General features: G+C 43.6%; 1 protein-coding gene across 5 annotated transcripts in view; it reads left to right on the forward strand.

The window, feature by feature from the left end:
* The window catches only part of LOC101159451 (triple functional domain protein), a 127,749-nt gene that overhangs the window by 93,402 nt on the left and 11,881 nt on the right, over positions 1–22,466 (forward strand). For 4 of the 5 annotated variants that reach the window (XM_023960294.1, XM_023960296.1, XM_023960293.1 and 1 more), the window contains 20 exons: positions 10,635–10,777; positions 10,861–10,960; positions 11,052–11,295; positions 11,382–11,489; positions 11,569–11,762; positions 11,829–11,999; positions 18,539–18,634; positions 18,881–19,017; positions 19,095–19,161; positions 19,249–19,352; positions 19,429–19,498; positions 19,572–19,661; positions 19,727–19,819; positions 19,954–20,004; positions 20,082–20,159; positions 20,238–20,429; positions 20,505–20,685; positions 20,777–20,995; positions 21,078–21,571; positions 22,012–22,256. In XM_023960294.1, coding sequence (XP_023816062.1) covers positions 10,635–10,777; positions 10,861–10,960; positions 11,052–11,295; positions 11,382–11,489; positions 11,569–11,762; positions 11,829–11,999; positions 18,539–18,634; positions 18,881–19,017; positions 19,095–19,161; positions 19,249–19,352; positions 19,429–19,498; positions 19,572–19,661; positions 19,727–19,819; positions 19,954–20,004; positions 20,082–20,159; positions 20,238–20,429; positions 20,505–20,685; positions 20,777–20,995; positions 21,078–21,571; positions 22,012–22,256 — 3,077 coding nt within the window. Of the gene's footprint in view, positions 1–10,634; positions 10,778–10,860; positions 10,961–11,051; positions 11,296–11,381; positions 11,490–11,568; positions 11,763–11,828; positions 12,000–18,538; positions 18,635–18,880; positions 19,018–19,094; positions 19,162–19,248; positions 19,353–19,428; positions 19,499–19,571; positions 19,662–19,726; positions 19,820–19,953; positions 20,005–20,081; positions 20,160–20,237; positions 20,430–20,504; positions 20,686–20,776; positions 20,996–21,077; positions 22,257–22,466 lie in introns of those variants that run through there. The other variant, XM_023960295.1, reaches the window with a different exon arrangement.

The raw sequence follows: 22,466 nt of genomic DNA on the forward strand, positions 1-22,466 counted from the left end.
TTTTCCTCATAACAACAAAAAACTTGTGTGTGATTGGTCAAACTCTAAAAGGAGGTGTGGTTAAAGATGAAAGCAGCATGGAGGCCACAGACATACACTTTATTACCAAAAGTATTCGCTATCCCACCCAAATGATCAGAATCAGGCTGGTTGGCCCTGTCATGGTGGGGGGGGGGCTATCTGAGGGAGTTGGTGGGTCCACTATCGGTAACGGACCTCGGAGGTTTGGGGTCTAGTGTGGGAATGACTGGGCACTGTTCCAACAGTGAAATATGTCCAACACAAGAGGCCTTCAGCTCTCATCTGTTTGCTTAGCTGTTGGACAGGACAATTTAGAAAAAAAGAATGGGCCGCTCTCGGTAGCTACGTGAGTTCCAGCGTGGAACTGTCATAGGACGCCACCTGTGCAACAAATCCATTGGTGAGATTTCCTCGCTCTTAAATATTCCACAGCCAAAAAAATGGTACAGTTTGGGAACAACATCAACTCAGCCACCAAGTGGTAGACCACATAAACTGACGGCTGAGGCACATACCGTATTTTCATGACCATAGGGTGCACCGGGGTATAGAATGCGGTCTCAGTTACAGGGGATTTTTCAGTTTTTGACACATAGAAAGGCGCACAGGGTGTTAAGGCGCGGGCACGTTGACGCCCTGTCCGGACCCTCAGAGCCTCCAAGGTGGGTTAGTAAAAGAACCACTCTCTGTTTTTTACTGTTCTCCCTAACTGGGTAGCACAAACTGAATGCTCGCTCACAGACTCACTTGCGCTCAGCGCCTGACCCCCCACCTTGTTCTTCTCGTGGGTGCGCCGGACGCCGGAGCTCTGCTTTCCTCCTTCCTACACATTCGCTAGCAAAGAGACAGCTTAAGCACACACACAAACACTCAGTGTGGGTTTAAAAAAATCCAGCAGGAGCAAATCTGAGTTAGTTTTGATTTATTTTTTATTTTTTCAGTCATAAAACAGCATCTAAAAATCCATCAATCCACGTAGCTGATAGCTGCAGTTTAAACAGGGCTTCAGCCTTTTTGTAAACAATGTTGTGGGGCCCTGAGACTATGGCCACTAAGACTCATGGGAAGTGTTGATTCCCCCACCATGAGTTTAGAGAGCTGTGTAGAGAAGTCACTCTCATGTTGTAACGGTGTTTGAATGTATTCAAAAGAAATAGGCTGTACTTTTGTAAACAAGTTTGAGTAAATTATTTTTCTGATCATCCACTCTTACTGAACCTCCAAGGGGTTGTGGCATAAGCAGAATGCAGTTAGCTTACTTTTACCGTCAGGTAATGGGCAACTTCACTTTCAATACCGGCCCCAGCTGGCCCATATTTCTCTCCCCCTTTCTCATGCTGCCTTCTTCCACGCGCCACAACTACACATTAGACGCACTGCCTCATAGGGCGCCCCCTGCAGTTTGGAGAAAGTTTTACTTTCAAGTGCACCTTCTGGTCGTGAAATATGGTAGTTTAAAGAAGTTGCCGACTTTCTGCAAAGTCAGTTGCTACAGAGCTCCAAATGTCATGTGACCTTTAGATTAGCCCAAGTACAGTACAGTATGCAGACAGCTACATGGAATGGGTCTACATGCAGCTGGATGCAGCTACAAGCAGCTGCATCCAAGCCACACATCACCAAGTGCAATGTAAAGCGTCGGATGCAGTGGTGTAAAGCACACTGCCACTGCACTCTAGAGCAGTGGAGAAGCCTTCTCTGGAGTGATGAATCACGCATTTCCATTTGAAAATCTGATGGCAAGATAGATGGATGAAATTTGAGATTCCAGATTCCTCCCTCCACCCACCCAGTTCTCCCAATATAAACCTTACATCAAAACTGAACGAAAACGCAGCTTAAAGTAACAGTCTGGCTCAGTGCTGCTGTGAGGAAACGGTATAATGGGGGTCCATTTATTCCAAGGCCCACGGGGGTCATTGCCAAAGGGCCCGCCCAACACAGCAGGTCAGGGCTGGCTTTATGGCAACTAGACCACAGAGCGGGATCTCAGCCGGCCTGATGAGAACGAGCACCGCAGTAACAGCACCCCGTACAGGCGAAGCCTGAGTGCCCCTGATTATGGATCCACAAGAGGACACTGGAGTAAGAAAAAACATCAGAATATAAATAATAATAAAATGATAATAAATAAATATGGAACAAATAAAAAGTAAATAAATGAAATGATTAAAACATAATCTTAAATATCATGAATGTACTCAAAATAAAAAGGGCAGTATATTAAAAACACAAGAATGTAATAGTCCTTATACAAGTAAATAATGTATTGAGTAGAGAAAAGTGATCAATTAATAATTAGATAAAGAATAAAAGAATAAGGCAATTACAAAAGTCATGTAAAAGCCAGATTAAAAAGGTGGGTCATGAGCCTCTTCTTAAAAACTTCTACAGCACCCTGAGCCTCTCCGGCAGGCTTTTCCACAGGTGAGGACCGTAATGGTCGAACGAGGTCTCACCGTGTGTCTTGGTCCTCACCTTAGGAACAACTAAGAGGCCTGTGCCAAAGAACCGCAGGGTCTGCGAGGGTTCATGTCTTAAAAGCAGATTGGTTAAATAAGAAGGCCCAAGACCATTTAAACATGTATAAACCGTTTAAAATCAATAAAGACATGGATGACAGAGTCTGGTGTGGAAAAACTTGATGTCCTGACCTTGGAATTAGAGCGGAGACTGAGAGCCAGGCCTTCTCCACCAACATCAGTGTGCGAAGAATGGTCCAACATTCCTAGAAACAGTCCTCAACCTTGTGGACAGCCTTCCCAGAAGACTTGAAGCTGTTCTCGCTGCAAAATGTGGACCCACATAATATTGAACTGTGTGGTTTAGGAATGGGACGGCATTTCAGTTCACATGTGAGTTAAGGCAGGTGAATGAATACTTTTGGTAATGTACACAGGACAATTTTTGTTGTCCCCCAGAGGATTCTGAGCCTGAAGCAAAGAGCATGCACATTGACCACCTTAACAAGGGCCCAGAATTATGGAGTTAATTCAGTCTCAATAATCAGAAATGCACACAACCTGTTTTACAAATACACACGCTCCAATTCACAAATGTCATTTTATGCAAACGTGAAAAATAAATTCGGAAATACACACCCTGTGTTTCACAAACACACAGATTGTGTTTCACACATGCACACTAAATGTTTTACAAATGCACAATAAGTGTTTCTCACAAATGGACAGAAAACATGGACAGATTAAAACATCAAAATTTAAGCAAATGTGGGATCTCTACTGATTTGAATTTTATTTAAACTGGAACAAATTTTCATAACATCCTTACATGCAATGAAGTCCCTTGAACAATACAGCAGTATTGATTTGAACTCTGTCGTGCTCCCCTCAGTCTCTCTTCTTCTGTATGTAATTATGTCGCCTAAATTAAGTTCTAAACAAACGGGACAGTAAAGATATAGGTCCACTCCCAAACGGTCTGAATTCCACAATGGATTGATGTCGTCTTGCACTTCCAACATTTGTGGACCCAAAAGAGGACTGTCCAATACCGGGACATTGATCCCAGGATGAGGTTCAGCCATGGATCCACTCTCCTCCCATTCAATCTCTGGAACCAGCATACCCTGACAAAAAAAAAAAAACTGTTTATGAACAGCGCTGTTTTTTTATGTTTTAGATTATGTAGGAACAGTGACCGACTAATAATAACTTATATTGTTGCTGGCAGGCAGACCTCATGTCTCCATAACTGTTTATAATTTGCAAATAAGTGAACCTTAACAAAGTAGTGACATTAGTACATCTGATGGCTCATAATGCCATGCATTGTGATGCATTTTGAACTTGCAGATGTGCTATTCTTCCTACAAAAACAATTTAGGGAAATTGTTTGCACCACACAACAATAATACCTTTCATTCATTTTCGATGAAAATTCACTGTAGTCATTGTGATTTCATGATACTCTTCTTGATACTTTCCACTTTAGTCAAACTGCACACAAATCAGTTGTCCAGTACAGTGAGATTAAATAAAGCATTTACCCGGGGATCAGAAACAGGGTTCTGGGTCAAGCCCAACTGCCACGGCTGATTTGGTGTCATGCTTTGCTCCGTCCTGATTGGATGGCTGTCCCACGCGTCACTAAAGACATCCAAACTGGCCTGAATGCATGGTAGGAAAATGTAATGGCAGCAGAATACGTGATGTTACTGATATTGAGCAAGTCTTGGTCCTCAGGAGAGTGCAGGATGTTGTAATATAAACCAGTAACACTCATGAAGACATCACACCAGAGGGGCTCAATCCTGTATTTGGAAAAAAGCAAAAAGAAATATTATATTGTCAGATTTATTTTTAATACATCATTCACTTTTATGTATCAGGGCTCCAGACTAACTTTTTTCACTAGGAGCACTGTGGCCCCTAACTGAAAATTTTAGGGGCACAACCAGCAAATTTAGGGGCGCATACCGTAAATCAACATGCCAACCAAATTACTAATTTCCACTGTATTACTAATAAATACTTTAATAAAAGATGCAGAAATTACAATGTGCTGTTTCTAATTCAGTGTCACATTTTATTCTGCACTTTTGAAGATGCAACAACGAGGTAAACTGACATCACAATCGCTGTCATAACAGTACAAATAGTAAACAAAATACCATACATTTAGAATAAAAAAAAAGTTTTTAGTAACAAGTGATTACCGTAGTAACCTTTCGTCATTTCACAGTTTCAAACAATACTTAAATGTATGTAAATATTAGAGGATGGAATTTCATCTTGGTGACACCAAATAGGTTCAGCCAAGATGCACAATAAGCGTGTTTGAGATCACCCAGATGGACGCAACACTGCACAGATCACCTGGTGTGAGAGGTATATTTTTGTTTTTGCTCTAACATCACCTGTCAATCAAAACAAAAATATCACGAGAAAGGGGTGGGAGCAAGACCCCAATCAGAGCGAACGCAGCTGGAAATTTAGTACTGAACTGACTAAAAGCTGCCCTACAGACTACAAACAATGCATTATGGGACATGCGTCCTGATGGGTTTTTTGTACTTCACTGATCAATTAAAATAATTTTAAATACCAACTGATTAAAAAAAGGCTACATCCATTACAAAACATTAAAATAATTATAAAAGATGTAATATCACAGATCATACTTAGGGGGAGAGGCATATTAAAACTAAATTGAATGTTGTGGACAACTCCTAATTCCTGTTCTCCTTCAGTCTCGCTGCAGGTTCGACTTCATGCGCCCCCCCCCGCAGGGCGCTGGTTCATCTTAAACACGTCTATCGTTGCATTTCCCCCGCCTGTTTTAAATCGTGTTGTCGCTCACACGTGTTTAATGTTAGAGCCCCGTTAGCTGTCACGCATGAACGTGTGGGACATTTACGCTCCTCAGCTGACCATCTCCCACGGGAACGGTGTGCTGCCGTAACAGCTGTGCATGATAACCGTGGTTTGGTTCACGAGTTTGAGACCCCTGCTGTACACTCTGGCACTGGTACACTAGCTGCAGGTCGGAATAACGAATCAATAGTTCGCCTGCTCATAGCTCAGACGTACATTTCAGGTTGTGATGATATTTGTCTCTGTTTCCTTCCCACAGATGTTTTCGCGCACTCGATTATCTCTAGGCCCCTCCCCCTCCACATATTTTAGCCACTTACAGTGACTTTCCCTATTCTTCTCACACGCATTGGCCGCATCAGGCATCACTCAATGAAACGCGAGTGTGTGCTCGCGTGTGCTCCAGTCTCATGAGTATTCGCGCGAGTGTGTGTGTGTCTGCCTGCGTGCGTGTGCGCTCGCGTCTCATTGATGATTTCATCTCTCATTTCATCGATCATTGACGTGCCCCTTCCACGTTTAATGTATAAAAAATACGGAGGGTGGGTCAGGCAAATTTACTGGTAGCACATGTGCGACTGGATGTAAAATTCAGTCGCACACTCTCAAATTTTGGTCGCAAAATGCGACCAAATGGTCGCAGTCTGGAGCCCTGTGTATATATTAAAGCTTCTAAAACTAGGTTCAACTCACCGTTGATTGTGTGTACACTATTCCTGTAATGAAGCTGTTTGTGTCAGTTCTACGTACTGTGATTATTAACTCGGCTATGCCCGCATGTTCTCCTCCATGATCTCCTCTCACCCTGACAATAACATGAAAATCATGTCTCAAACACATAATTACAAATGCATCGCCAATACGGTAGACATCAATTTAAAATGTAGTGTTCTTATGTACGTTGACAATAAGTAGAATTTCTAGGTTTAAAAATTGCAGGAGTGGGTTACATGTATCACTGGGGGAAAAATTGAGGCGAGAGAGACTGTTAAGGGTGGGTAAAATGTTATTCATGAGGGGAAAGAGTTTTAGAGTTGCCTTTGTTTTCAGAGAGGAGTCTAAAAAAAGTTATTTTATTTTTGTACAAATAACCAAGTACTTATACTGCCTGATATGTGAATAAAATATTTCTTTATGAATAACATGAATACCTCAGAGGTAAGCCATACACGTTCACAGCGTCACTGAAGAAGGCCAAGTCTGCACAGTTGTTGTCTGCCATGTTCAGGTACAAGATCTATGGAATACAAGTACAAATAATTTCAACTGACAGATATCTACAGGGGCAAAAATGCTAAATTCCCAATTGACAGGTAAAACTGTAATACAATAGGATGATAAAATATGAAATAGAATAGAATAGAAGGGTATTTAATAATCCCTGAGGAAAATTTTTTAAAATGGCCATTTTAAAAAAACACATAAACACACATGCATTACATATAGAAATATCACAAAATAAAAAGATTGATAAAAAAAAGGTAAATAATTGGAAAATCAGTGGGTAAAATTAAAAGAAATTACTTGTAAGATGCCCTGCCAGAGAGTTGTATTGCCTGATGGCACGAGGAACAAAAGATTGTCACGCTGTCACGCTTCAGTAATTCCTAGAGAATAAATAAAAACAGGACAAACATGGATTAGATAATTTAGCTGTCTGAGATTAAATTACATAATTTTCAAATATTTATTTATTTTTTATTTTTATTTATTTTTTATTTTTTTTTAACTTGTCCTGTCCAACAGCTGGGCAGACAGACGAGAGCTGAGGGCCTCTTGTGTTGGACATATTTTGCTTTAACAAGAGGGGTTATTAATCTTCTGACAAACCAAAGGTATGTCTGAATAAACCCCTTTTGTAATTGAGGCCAAACTTTATTAATTTCAATCATGTCTGAAAATCTTTGGTGTTGGACCGGACGGAAAAGGAAAGAGGGGAAGAAGAGAGAGGGAAGCTAGAGAGAGGGGGGGGTAGGGGGTGATAATAGGAGGGGAAGGGGGATAAGACCATGAAGCAGCATACAGCAACAAGTTTACTGGTTGTTAATCATTATGGTAAGGTTCAAATGCAGTACAAAAAGGGCGGGGCCTGTCCACACACACACTCAAATGTTATAAACACACCTGCTAGCTGCAAAAATGTCCACCTGTCGACATGTACACAAAACAGATAGTGTTCACACGCATACTTATGCCTGATAACCAACTAGTGTGAAATATTTCAGTCATTCAGTCATGCAAGCTATTAGTGCAAAGGTGAGCTAACACCAGTGCTCAGGTGAGGTTTTATGTTCTTCTAAAATGGATGGTGGAACGTGAAAAGAAGGAGGGAGAGTGCCCAGTCATCCCCACCCCAAGACCCCCACCGCAGCAGCAGCGGCAGCCGGAATCCCCCCAACGCCACACGGGAACCGGCAGGGAACAACCGCCGCCCGGGCGACCAAGCCCGCCACCCAGGCCAGGGCCAGCAGGGCCGCCGCAAGGCCCCCAGAGCCAGAGGCCAGGGAAGCACGGAGGGAAAGAGAGCGCCGCCCCAGCCCAACCAGGAGAGCAGCCCCCCCGCCGCGCCGGGAGAACCCAACGCAGAGCCCCACCGGAGAAGGACGCCCACAGCCCCAAACGAGCACCCCACCACCACCCAGGAGTTCCGGGCATCCCCCCGCCCCAACCCCAGGTACGAGCCAGGACCCCCCAAGGGAGACCCGCTCCGCACTCCAGGCAACCATCCGCCCGGCCCACGGTTGGTCCAGGGAGGAGCGAGGCAGGGGGCCCGCCGCCCCCGCCCAGGAGGGGGGAACCCCGGGGAAAAAAAGAGGGCCCACAAGGGGTGTTATAAATATGGCCCGACCAGGCTCGGCCACAGTTGGAAATTTGGCGGGGCCCAGCACTCAGGAGCAAGGACCAGAACCCACCCCCCAGGAACCAGACACCCCCGGCTCAGATGTAATGTGAACTCCCCCACCGCGCGGAGAGAGCACCGCCGGGCCCAGGAAGCCGGCACCCCGGGGACACGGCCGCCGTTGCAAAGGGGGGCCCGCACCCCCCACCAGGGAAGAGGCAGGGGACAGATGGACCCAGGTCCCACCTTCCTTGCAAATTGACAGCTGATTTCTCCCATCCACCCTTTCTGTGACTACTTATCGACTACAAAACAGCCTAAAAACATAATGTTTGGGATTCTTGTCATTACGTCATTGGAAGTAAAGATACGGGGATTTTTCTGGCTGTCACTCTGACACAATCTCACAGGGCTGGTCAGCACAATACGGGTTCTAACGTTAGAAACTTAATGAGGCTTCTTTCATTCAACAGTGCATTCACGTCTTTTATATTTAAAAAATGCCGTTTTCATGAATGTCATATGAATTAACTTTGTTGCACAATCCACCCCGTCTTAAAGTCTGGGTTGTGAAAAGACTGTGTCTAACTTTAACCCGGATCGCGTTTACATAAAGGCAGCACACGGGACAGCTAACTAGCTAGTTAGCATAGCATCAGTGTTTAAACAAATCCCCGTCTCCAAATCAATACTTTTTATTAAACTTTCTTTGCTGCTGTAAATCCGGCATGCTTTTCCCCTTAGTTCTATCTGAATCATGTTAAGAACCTACAGATCATTGGCTACAGACGCTAGCTTGAACCGACACCGGCTTGAACTTCACTCACACAGGCAGACACAACTTGAGTCAAAAGCCGGCTAGTTTCAAGGCCCCTGGTTGGTTGTAGTTACTCATGTTGTGTGAAGAACTGGTTTGCCAAGTATAAAACTTGACAAAACCATCATAAGTCCTCCCCCGCTTTAAAACCATTAAAAAAAATTTGACCGCACAGGCTAAGCAAAGCAAAGCTAAGCTCATTTGCGGTGGGGGTACTCTGCAAACGACTCGGCTGAAGTGTTCATAAAGCATTCACACATGCCACTTGGCTAAGGAGATTGCTTCAACTTAGTATTCAATAACATTACAGGACGTACAACGAGGGGAATGATCAAATAAATGCATTACTTACGGGATGAGACCGATCCCGTTCGGAAGAACTCTCCGCCATGTTTGCCGCCCGCGTCCTTTCAACTGCTGTGCTGAACAGCTCCCTCCCTCGTCAGTTTGAAAGTAAGGAGTGTAAGGGGCCATTCGATTGGCTAAGAGCGAACCCGCCTGCTTTGCCGATGGGTTTGATTGACAGATTCACTAGCCAATGGTGACATTAGTTGACCTGCTCCGTCAGATGAGTCTCAATATTCACCATAGAAAAATCTCTCACACACACGGGGAGATTCACAAATGAGAACGGGGTTTTGAATGCACATTCTGCAGTTCGAATGATCTGTGAGTTCACATCACATGTGTACCTAAAAATCATGTTTGTGAAGCACCTACTGTGTATTTCTGATACATTTATTGTGAATTTCTAAAATGTTTTTTGTGAAACACAGTGTGCACATTTGTGAGAAACACTTATTGTGCATTTGTAAAACATTTAGTGTGCATGTGTGAAACACAATCTGTGTGTTTGTGAAACACAGGGTGTGTATTTCCGAATTTATTTTTCACGTTTGCATAAAATGACATTTGTGAATCGGAGCGTGTGTATTTGTGAAATAGGTTGTGTGCATTTCTGATTATTGAGACTGAATTAACTCCATACAGAATTGACTAACTGGTACCAGTAAAGCAAGGGGCTTTTTGGGTCCATATACCTCCAGTTAAAAGAGCACACCCTTAAAAGCTCTAAATCATCCCCACACACATAGTTGTTAGCTAGGTCATCAGGTCATTTGTTAGTAAAAACTTAAAACATTTTTACCTGGATGAGTAAAAGAACACACACAGTTGTCGTATCAGTTTAGGGAACCTTGTCATGTTGGATGGACATCCAGAAACACATGTTTTTATTCCGTCTCATATATCCTTCTGTATGAAAGTAGCAGTGTAAAAAATAGATTTTAAACATTATTTTCCAGCATGAGTAGTAAATCAATTTAATTGTAATCTCCTTTGAACTGGAAAATCTTCAGCTAAAGAATCAGAGAGAAAATACAGCAGGACTGTGAATGTCAGACGTTCCTATTTGTCTTCAGATGCTAAACAGCTGTTTGCCCTTCATCTAGAGTTATTCTTCCTGCATGAATCACTTAAAGTTCAATTTCATTGTTTGATATTTGATCAGGTTATTCAAATTAAGCTACAGGGCAAAGGTCATATGAATGAATGAAAGTTCATTTGTTAGCTTTATGTTTTTCTCTCTTGACGTTTTTAATCTTTTTTGTCCTAATTTTAGGCTTCTAATATTGAGAACAAGCAGGACTGGATTAAGCACATCAGGGAAGTGATCCAGGAGCGTACCATTCACCTGAGAGGAGCTCTCAAGGAGCCTATACACATTCCCAAAACAACTACATCCAAGCACCACAAGGGGCGGAGGTAGATGGCACATTGTGGGTGGATTTGGATTTGATTTGATGATGTCGGCTCTCTTTCCTGATCCTTTTTTTCTCCATCCTTAGGGATAGAGAGGACTTGGACAGTCAGGGGGAAAGCAGCAGCCAACCAGACACCATCTCACTGGCATCTCGGACCTCTCAGAACACATTAGACAGTGATAAGGTAAACTCATACCTGTCAGAAACGGAGATCAGGGCTGTCACGTGAAACCAGGTTTTGGTAAGCATTCTGTCCCCCCTTCAACCCCACTCAGCTCTCTGGGGGGTGTGAGCTGATTGTGGTGATCCACGATTTTGTGGCAAGCAACAACAATGAGCTGACAGTCCGGTGTGGTCAGACGGTAGAGGTTCTGGAGCGGTGCCATGACAAGCCTGACTGGTGCCTGGTCCAGACCATAGACCGCTCCCCACCCCAGGAAGGCCTGGTTCCCTGCTCCATGCTCTGCATCGCCCACTCCCGGTCCTCTTTGGAAATGGAGGGGATCTTTAACCACAAAGGTAAATGCTGTGAAAGCAGTTACCTGTGCTGCTGAGCTATTTTTTGTAAAAAAAACAAAAAACAAACAATGTTTGTTTTTCCCCAGACACTCTGTCTGTGTACAGCAGTGACTCCATCATGGCAGGTTCTTCTGCCACTTTCCAGCAGGGTCATGGCATCAGCTCTCATGCCTCTCCAGGGCCTAAACGTCCAGGTCTGTTACTGTGTTCATTTAACAACTTTAAAATTCTCTAACCATGACGTAGTGAGTAAATTACAAGATTTATGTCCAGGTAATACCCTTCGAAAGTGGCTCACCAGCCCAGTGCGCCGGCTGAGCAGCAGCAAAGCAGATGGCCATGTGAAGAAACTTGCTAATAAGCACAAGAAAGGCCAGGATGTGAGGAAGAGCAGGGAAATAACCGCAGGCTTCCAGAGAGACTCGGATGACTGCGCTGCCACTCCTCAAGATGAAAGCCTGGAGGAGGTAAGAGATGAAGACAAACCAACTCTTTGAGTTCTGAAGCCAATGACCTCTTTTGTTGTCATGTAGAGAGTTCGTAATGAGGGCCTGTCAAGTGGAACACTGTCCAAGTCCAGTTCATCAGGCATGCAGAGCTGTGGGGAAGAGGAGAGCGAGGAGGGCACGGATTCTGTTCCTCTACCGCCCCCAATGGCCATCCAGCAACACTGCCTACTGCAACCAGAGTCACAGGAGGACAAGGTGAGGGGTCTGAGCATCAGGAAATATCAGAAAACATTCAAGAGCTTCAGGAAGCATCAAACAAGGTTAAGGAGCATCAGGCAATGTCAGAAAGCATCGGAAAGCATTTGGGGGGGTCAAGAAATGTCAGGAAACATCAGAAAGGATTAGGGGAACATCACAAAATGTCAGGAAGGATTAGAGAAGTTTAGGGAGTGTCAGGAAATGTCAGAGAGCTTTAGAAAACGTTAGAAAGCATCAAGAAATGTCAGGAAACATCAGAGAATGTAAGAAAACTTCAGGAAATGTCAGGAAGCCTCAGAAAATGGTGTGAATCATCGGGAATTTAAGGAAGTATCAGAAAAGACAACTTCAGGAAATGTCAGGCTGATGACACCTCTAATAACATGCTCTCTTCAACGCACCAGCATTAAGTGTTGCATGCCGGTTTTCTGTCTGGCTGCAGGGATAGATCCACACGACAAGTCTCACACCAGGGAGTGCTCTTGGCAGTGGCGGTTTTTGATATGGGCGATGAGGGTGGTCGCCCAGGGCGGCACTTCATAGGGGGCGGCATTTGCCGTGCCCGATGCGTTACATATAACGTGCAACTATATTCAAAGAGGAAACTTGGAGCTCTTAATTGGAAATTGCTTCATCTGCCGACACTTTACGCTTTTATTTTGACACAACAGACTCTTAAGAATGTCTTCATCCTATTTCCTCTTCACACAAAAAAAAAGATGAAATAACTCAGAGTGAACAAACACCCGTGCTCAACCCAATTTCGACAAAAGCAGGCAATGGAGATTATTTTCCACAATTCCTTGCTCCGACACAGCAGACACGACGCGCACGTGACCACCGCCCTCTGCTGCAAGACGCTTGCGGCCACACCTCTTTGCGGTAGTCTTTGGAACATAAGTCAAAGAACTCGAGAGGGGGGCGCAACTCGCCGGTGGCTGGCTGAATCACACTAACAGGTGATTGGGAGTCTTTTTCTATCTGACAATCAACTCTGGGCCGCAGCTGCGCCTCCCGTCACAGAGACGGAGCCGCGTGTGTCAGAGGGAAGGGGAGGGGTGGTGGGGGCAGACCATTTTTGATGGATTTTTTTGGAGGATTTCTACTGTTGGTGTTGCACAAATTTAGGGAAATGCCAAATATTTTTGGAGTAATCCCACTGATGAGTTCTATGATTTAGTCTTTATTGTTTTATAAGACCTAAACATATTAATCACAATAAGTTTAATTTTAGATCTTACCCCTCTGATATGTTTCACAAAGACACACACAGGACGTCACACATTAAGAAATTATTGCCAAAAAATGAAGTCCAGCTCTAAAAAAAAATGCTCTAAAAAATGATAAAAGAGCAAAAAACAACCCGGAATTATTTGATTTGTAATTTCTTATTAATATTTCCAGGCTTTCTTTGTTTTGTTCTGCAGCATGTTCATATTTGTATAATTTTGACAGAATATATTTCTATGGAGAGCAAAATATTACAAGTTATTTAAGGTTTAACTTGAGTTAAAAATTAATGTTCCTGTTTTTATTCATATTTATGTTCAAAAAGTTTAGTTTAAAAGGTTTAAAAGTTTAGCTTTAGTGTGTTCAGTAAATGTTTATCTTCTTCGGCCCAGCGTGTTTTTAACTTAGGCCCCTGTGTGACTGAGTTTGACCCCCCTGTAATACATGCATTTTTTGTGTAAAATGGCTAAATAGAAGATAGGGAACACAACAGGATGTTGTCAAATTTTCTATGTGTGTGTGTGTGGGGGGGGGGGGGGGGGGCTGTTGGGGTTACTTGCCCAGGGAGTAAGTTAGTGTAGAACCGCCACTGGGTCTTGGTGCAGAGTTTACAGCATCAGTGGTACAAGATTTCACCTGGTCATGTGTTTCCTGTATTTAGAGGTGGTTAGACACCTGGGATGCATCTGGGGTTGAAACCAAGTGGGTGAGGGACTCCATCATCCAGCTCTGCATCTGTCCTCTACCTTTGTTGATGTGGTGAGCAGTTTTGGTCTCTGACCCAATCACCAGAGCCTTCAGTATCCACTCGTTTTCTCCTTTGGCCCTCCAGCACCTCATCACCTCAAGCCTACAGGATCTCACAGGACACAGGAAAAAAAATGGAAATCATTTATAACATTACATCTTAGCTTTTCCTGAACAAGCTTAAATATAGGCTTATATTATAGGTAACCGTTTACTTTTGAGTCAACGATAAGCTAACTTACATTTGAATCACATTTCCCTTATACAGTAACTATTTCAGAGTAAAGACTAGCTAGCAAGGACTTGATTCATCCGGAAAATCAACTCGGAAATACAGCTCCTCAAAGTTACTTTTTCTCGCCAGAAATGACTCCTTCTGTTGCTCCTTCTGGCTCAAAATCGTCCCCGAACTTCCATGAAGGTTTTATTACCCAGGAGGGTTGTTGGCTGGCTGACAATTTTCTTCTTTTTTTGCTGTTTTAAAAACGTATTTTTTTCCCCCAATCTGCTTTCTGCATCTCTCCACCGCTCTGTCCAGCTTCAAAAGTGCTGCTTGCAGGCTTCCAGGTGATATTACTGTAACAACACAATATTGAAAATAAAGCGCAATGTTTTCAAATAGAGCAAACTGTTAAGAAAATAACAGTAATTCAAAGAGCGCTGGTCTTTGAATTTCCATTATTTTCATAAATAAACTGCAGCAAAATCAAATGAATTTGAAAATTCAAAATAAATTCTGATTATTTATTTATTTTTATTCTTGGGTTATAGATTCATTAAAGACGATGAAATGTATCTTAAAAGATTTTTTTTACTTTTAGGTTGCATTTTTAGAACGCAATTAACTGAAAAAACAAGAAATGAAAACACATTTCAAAGTCACAAGTAAAGCTTTTCCTGGTTTTTAGATGGTCTGTGGCCTGCATCAGTGTGCTCACAGTCACGGGGAGACTGACAGCCCAGAAAATGATTCCTTACTCCACAAAAAGGGTCAGACGTTGACCCCTGGTGCTCTGTGGTACCAAGTTTCTGTTTTAAATGAAAGAAAGTTCTTCTTTTGAAAACTATAAGAAGCTCAGAGCCCAGCATGGCCGTCTGTGAGGCGTGAGGTTTGTTTGATTCCAACCTGCCTCATTCACGTGTCAGCCATTGCTTGGTTTTTAGTGTTTAGTTAGTGACTATGTAGATCCTGGAGATGGTTAGCTTGCTATCTTTAGAGCTGACCAACAGGATTCAGAGCTCTATTATTAGGTTCAAATAGGTTCATTCTGTATACTGAATAAATGGAGTCTTGATATTATAAATTCAGGAGATTATTATCAAATTATTTCCAGAAAATAAAGCTTCTTTTCTTTTGCTCTTTTCAGATTAACATACATGGCTAAATTTAGCAACGATTTTCAGACATAAAAAATCATAAAATTATTTATACATATTTAAAGTCTGATTGCTGTTTTTTTTAATTCGGCTTTAAACAGCTACGTTTGTTTTTTTCTTATGGCCATTTTTCTGTCATTCTAAATTCTACTTTTACTTTTGAGTCTTAGCTTAAAGCAGGGGTCTCAAACTCGCGGCCCGCGGGCTATTTGCGGCCCCCAAGATGATATTTTGCGGCTCCCGCCTCAATATGAAAGTTTAACCCTTGTGCTATCTTAGATGACCCCACCCTTCCATTGACGTGTTCTCCCTACCATGACAAAGGTGGATAAAGGTGGAAAGATTTCATGTAATCCATGGACACCAGTGAAGATCACAAATCATTGAAGAAAAAAAGTTCAGTGCACTGTCTAGTGGGTCTAGATGACCCAACTCCCAATGTTTAAGTGCCCAGGATAGCACAAGGGTTACTGTTGATGCGGCCCGCCAGTCTGTGTAAATGACACCTTTTTAGTGTTCGCGGAGCTGACAACCAACCAATCGCAGTGGGGTAAATGACTCTTAGGGGTGTGACATTTACTGGGCTTGACAACATTTAAGGCAAGAAACCTGACAGCCCACTCCCCGGACCACATTAAGGAGTCCCTTACTTTCCTTTTTAGAACGTATTTATTCGTTCGTAATTTTCTAAATCGATGCAGCGGTTGCTGAACTTGTTTCTGGCTCGCATGGACCCGAAGGAGGGTTATGGTTACGGTTAGGCGCCCGGCAGCGTTCAACCCCGACCAAACGGGTCTATCCGCTCCCGCAGGAGAGTCGGGTCGCTGCGCAGGAAAATGTCCCACACTTACACCTAACGGGGCCCTAAAATTAAACACGTGCGAGAAAACAACACAATTTAGTCTGAGACACACTGAAAATACGTGTGACGTGTGAAAATGCAATGGTAGACATGTTTGAGATGAACCAGCGCCGCGCCTGTATGTTTCTCCTGATATTTTTGTGATGATTGACAGGTGATGTTGGAGGAAAAGCAAAAACATCCGTCACACACCAGGTGATCTGCGCAGCGTTGCGTCCATCTGGGTGATCTCAGACACGCTTATTGTGCATCTTGGCTGCACATATTTAGTGTCACCAACATGAATGTCCATCCGTCTTTTATAAAAAATATGGGAGTGGCTGACCGGCTGCTCTACAATAACTTGTGACCAGAGTTTAAATGTGCAAAAAGTCATAAGATAGAAAATCCAAAAATAGTTACTAAATTTTGTTTCTCCTTAACTGATTTGTGGTTTAAACAGTAAACTTAAAACAAAAAAAAATTCAACACGGACTCAGAATTGGGAGCACATCCTCTCTGATGTCTCCACCTTCAATTTTGATAAGTCCAAGTCCAGACTTAGTGAAAATCATCTTCAACCACACTGAGGGTCTCAGTTTGGGAGGAAGTGCTGCCAAGTGTCCAGCAGTAAGACGAAGACAAGAGAAGCCGTGTTCAGAAGAACCATTGATGGGTTTACAGAACTGTAGAATTTAAGTCTTCTTTAGTTTTTAATAGTTAGAATTCAACAGTGTTAACTGAACTGTGTTAATAAGGATGTTTAAATGAGAAAACAGCAGATATAGAAAACTAATTAAACAGAAATGTATTACTGATTTATTTACTTTTTTTTTATTTACGTATTTTATTTGAATGAGAGTTTTATAAGTACATTTTGTGCAGAAAACAGTTAATAATAGAGTATAGTAGTAGTATAATACATTTTCCATACAAATTTATTGGCTCTCAGACACTCACTAGTTGCGTGTGTGTGTATTTAAGTTGTGGCCCTCCCTCAGCTAGACCCTGCCTTCAGTGGCCCCCAGGCAAATTGAGTTTGAGACCCCTGGCTTAAAGGAAATTTTCTGATATGATTTCAGTGAATTCACTGTTTGAGTTTTGCATCTCATGTTTGAAGCAGGAACTTTGTCTGGTTTGGATCCTCTGACACTAATTTCTGTTTCTCTTTTGTTTCCTTGTTGCATCATTTGCTGTTTGCCATGCTGTAGCATTACCTTGATTTATGTCCTGTCTTTGCTTTGTCTCAATTTCCATACCTCTCCATCTGAGCAGCCCCACTCTGTCCCTTCTGTCTCTTCCCTCGTTTAAAGTCCTTAGTTTAGAGTTTTTCATATCTCAATGTTTTATAGACTTTTTCTTTTAGAGTCATCTAATGTTTTAGACCCTTTATACCTCCTTCAAGCCTTCCTTCCCCTTTTCTTTTTAAATGAACATTCCTAGATTTCTACAGTTTATGTTTGTTCTTTCCATCTTTTAGCCTATTTGACTTCTGCTGTGCTGGTCAATCCTCTGAGACGAGCCGATTGACAGCAGAGGTGTTCAGTGGATAGAGAATGATGCTTGCCTTGACTATGTCGTGTGAAAATACACAAAAACGCAACGTGTCCTGAAACCTACATTGAGAATGAATTTGCAGACTTGGAAGAAATAATTTAAACTAGTTTCTCAACAACCCTTGCTTTCCCATCATCCCACAACCCCCACCACCTCGTTACTGGCCCCCACCTGCTCGTCGTCGTCCTGTTTCTCTCTGTGCATTGACCTCATTACCATGCGAGTAATTGGAATCTGTAAATGCTGGCCAGGCCAGAAGGGCACACAGCCTCACCCAGAAAGTCCACAGTCTTGAAGCTCAGCACAGCAAGGGTGAGAGTCTCCTGAAATACATTCATATTTACACACAAACAAGAAACCACCATTGTTAACCGAAAATGAGAATCACCATTTTCGTACTTGGACTTTATTTCTAACTTTTCTTTTTGTATCTGAATGTCATTTTGGTTCTTCTTTCTTTATTTCATTCAGGTTTACGTTTGTTCGGTTTTCTGGTTGTCTTAAACTTTTAAAAAACTCAGCATCTGACTTTCAAAGCAAAAAGCACATTTCTGTCTGTGCTCACACCAGTCACGGATATGAAGCATTGCATAAGAAACTTGACCATCAAACTCATCCTAAAATTGACCTGAGTCCAAACCACAGCTTCACTGTATTTTTGCTCTTCATTTATGTTTTTTTCCAGAAGCTCTTTATGTTTAAGTTGGCAGCAAACTTGAGATTGAAGTAAATCTGGAAGTGTCACTTTTTCCACACCTAACTTCTCCCATCCCGTTTCACCCAGACGTCCTCCCGACTGTTCGTCCATCTGTCCGGCTCAGAAACGCCCAGCACTGCTAAACTTGTGAGCGCCATCAAGGAGTTGGTCAAAAGCAAGATGGTATAATGCAATCATGCACTCTGAATCTGATAAATAAAGCAGCCTCAGATAGTTTCCCTGTCATTATCATCAGCATGTAGAAGAAAAGTTGGTTAAAAATTTGATGTTTTAGCACATTTTCCTGAACCATTAAAGTACTAGAAAAACCATCCAGTTATTTTCCTGCGGAAAACTTTTTAAAACAATGTAAAATCCACAAAAGAGCTCCAAAAGTTCAAGAGGGAATATTCTTCCTCCTTTTTACAGGCTCCAGAGGACAGACCTAGCTCTCTGTCCGTGGATCTGGCAGACTGCAGTTCTCCCTCTTTCAACTCTCTCTTGTCGTCTTCCTCCCCCATCAGTGAGATGGATGAGCACCGATCCAGCTTTTCAAACAAAAGACGGTCTGTCCCACTGAAACCGCTCCTGCATTTCTGGAGTTAAGGATCTGGTTTTAGTTGGGTCTTTGTATTTGTCTTAGTTTCATTTTGCTGGAATTGGTGGAGACGGAGCGAGAGTATGTCAGAGATCTCTGCATGTTGGTGGAGGTGAGTTACTGGTCCATCACAACAGCACACTCATGCTTTCGTCAGTGGGGTGAAAGTTTGGTTTCTGGTGTGCATTTTTTATCAAAGGGCTACATGAGCATGATGAAGGAAGAGGGCGTCCCTGATGACATGAAGGGGAAAGACAAAATAGTCTTTAGCAACGTCCATGACATCTATGTTTGGCATAAAGAGTAGGTTCACACTCTCCAGCTGAGACTGCATTTTCACCTCAAAGAAGCAGAAATTACAACACTTCTGCGTCTTTAGTTTCTTCCTTAGAGAGTTGGAGAAATGTTTGGAGAACCCTGACAGACTGGGACCGCTCTTTTTCAAACAGGTTTGCCACACAACTTCTCCCTTGACTGAACATTTTTAGGCCTTCTAAAAATGTCTGTGCTTTATGTTTCCAGGAGCGAAAGTTAAATATGTACATCACGTACTGCCAGACCAAGTCCAAGTCAGAGCATATCGTCTTGGAGTATATAGACACCTACTTTGAGGTTTGTGGCTGTTATGTTTGACCCTTAAACCAAGATCTGTTTAACATGTTTTACGGATCCTCCAGGAACTGAAGCAGCGTTTGGGGGAGTGCCTGCAAATCACGGACCTGCTCCTCAAGCCTGTTCAAAGGATCCTGAAGTACCAGCTCCTGTTGAAGGTCAGACTGCAAGGAAAGAGTGGGGGGCGCCAGAGCCACAGCTGCTGCTTTAAAGTTCATCTGTAATTGAAAGACATTGCATAGATGTTACTGAAAGCTTGATTTTAAGCCCTGGTTTGCTCTGTTTAATTCAGGATTTCCTCAAATACTCCAAAAAGGCTGGACTGGAGTCTGTGGATTCAGAGGCAAGACGACACGTTTACGGTTAAATCTGTAACCAACCTGGAAGCGTTTTAATGGAGTTTGTTCATGATTCATACAGAGGGCAGTGGAGGTCATTTGCATCGTGTCAAAACGGTGCAACGACATGATGAATCTCAGCAGGCTGCAAGGATTTGATGTAGGGGCTTACAATATCAGAAACAACATGTCGGTTTGAGCGCTACAGGATCACCTGACCTTCTCTGTGCTCCCCCAGGGGAAGATTGAGACTCTGGGCCGCCTGTTGCTCCAGGACACCTTCATGGTGTCCAACCCAGAGGGGGTTCTGCTTGGTCAGATGACAGAGAGAAGAGTGTTCCTGTTTGAGCAGATGGTCATATTCAGCAAACCCCTGGATCAAAAGGCGGCTTTGTGTCTGCCAGGCTTCCTTTATAGGAACAGTATCAAGGTAAAGAGGTTTCCGTCCAACTTTAAAAACGCAGCAACAAAAGATGCTGTATCGTTGAGGTGTTTTGCTCTGCAGGTTAGCTGTTTGGGACTGGAGGAGACAGTGGAAGGAGATCGCTGCAAGTTCATTCTCACTTCTCGGTCACTCAACGGCATCACGGAGTCCTTCGTGCTTCACTCCTCACACCTGGGCGTGCATGAAGTTTGGACTCTCCAGGTCCGGCATATACTTGGCAGCCAGAGAAACTGCCTCCCTGGTAAGCTGTGTACCAGATGCTCTGAAGATGTGGGTTTAGACTTGAAGCTGCTCTACACCACCTTTGTATTCCCCTGTCCCCCCACCAAAAGAATACCAGGAGAACCATGTCGAGACAAGCAGTTCTGTGGGGGTAGGCAGTGCTGGTTCTGGCTCGTCTCCTGGTATCAGTGGAGGAAATTTCCAGAGTCGCTCCAACCACTCAGGGTCCCAGGGGGGCCCTTGTCGGCCCTCCAGGATACCACAGCCTAGTCGTTTGCACCTGCGCAGCCACCAGGGGAACGATGCAGATGGACCCAGCAGGATTTCAGGTAAGAACTATCGGCCCATTTCTGAAAGATATTATCTTCATCAAAGATGGGTGGGACTGAAGTGTGCCTGGTTATGATACAGGTTCAAACCCCCGCTCTGTTCCTTCTCCTGTGCTCCCTGTTGGGAGCGGTCCGCTAGGAAAGTGCTCTGTCCAGACTTCAGAGGACAAGGCAATTGCCCTCCCCTCTGCCGGCACCACAACTTCCACCCTGTGTGCCATGGCTTCAACACCAACTTCCAAACTATGGCAAGGAGCCGTGTCCCCTCACCCCATTGCCTCACCCCTGGTTACTTCTGCTTTTGGCACGGAGGCTTTCCCTCCTCCACCATCTAGCCCCTGCCAAAAGTTTGGACCTGGATTTTGGAGCTCCATCCCAGGCTCTCCAGCCAGCCGACCAGGCGCATTCACCTTTTCAGAGGATGGTGGAGAGGTCCAGGTCCGTCAGGGCTCAAACCTCCAGAGTGGTTGTGGGGGTCAGATCCACAGACTCTCCACACACAGCAAGGAGGCTGATCGCATGAGCACATGCTCCTCAGCCAGTGAGCAGTCCATCCAGTCCACCCAGAGTAACGGGGTAAGGCAACCTGGTGCTGACCCGACTAACATGGAGGTTGGGGATCTGTCCTGTGCGGCTGTCTGAATTCTGCAGTGCTACTAATCTACTCCAGACTGTATTTCTGACAGCTTCTTCACCCTCTTCAGCTGAAGACATACTCTTCTTCTAATTTTCTCAGTTCTAACTCCACTTCTGCTAACCATCTACCTACTCCTAACCTCCCGCTGTCTTCTTAAAGTGATACAGGAACTAATATCTGGCATTCTTGGTTCAGCCACAAATGAACTGAGCCAATGTCATTCAGCTCATTGCATGAAGCCATGGGGCGAAGGCTACTGGAGGACAAATAATTGTATCCAGTTCTCAAAAAGAAACGTCTTAGACTTCTGGTCTAGGATCAAACTCTCATTGAAGGTAAACCTTCTGCTGTCGTCAAGTCTTTATTTTCTCGTTCACAGAGTGAAAGCAGCAGCAGCAGCGTGTCTACCATGTTGGTGACGCAGGACTATATGGCGATGAAAGAGGATGAGATCAGTGTTATTCAAAGCGAGGTGGTCCAGATTTTGGCCAGCAACCAGCAAAACATGTTTTTGGTATTCAGAGCTGCAACCGAGCAGGGTCCCGCTGCTGAGGGCTGGATTCCCGGATTTGTGCTGGGACACACTTCAGCTGTCTCTCCCGACGGTCCTGACATGAACATCAAGTAAGACCAGGAGGATCTGCTGCATTGTCAAAGGACTGGTTTAGTGCGACTGAAGCCGATAACTTTTCCTCTACCCACCTCTGAAATAAACTACAAACACCAACGTGGAATACCTGACACAACCTAATTTTTGTTTTTAATCAATGCTAATGCTGTTGTTCTGTCATGAGTTGTACTGTCATGGAGTCATCTGTCTGGTTTATTCTAAAA

The sequence above is a fragment of the Oryzias latipes genome, chromosome 11 (genome assembly GCF_002234675.1).
Source record: "Oryzias latipes chromosome 11, ASM223467v1".
Taxonomy (NCBI): Eukaryota; Metazoa; Chordata; class Actinopteri; order Beloniformes; family Adrianichthyidae; genus Oryzias; species Oryzias latipes.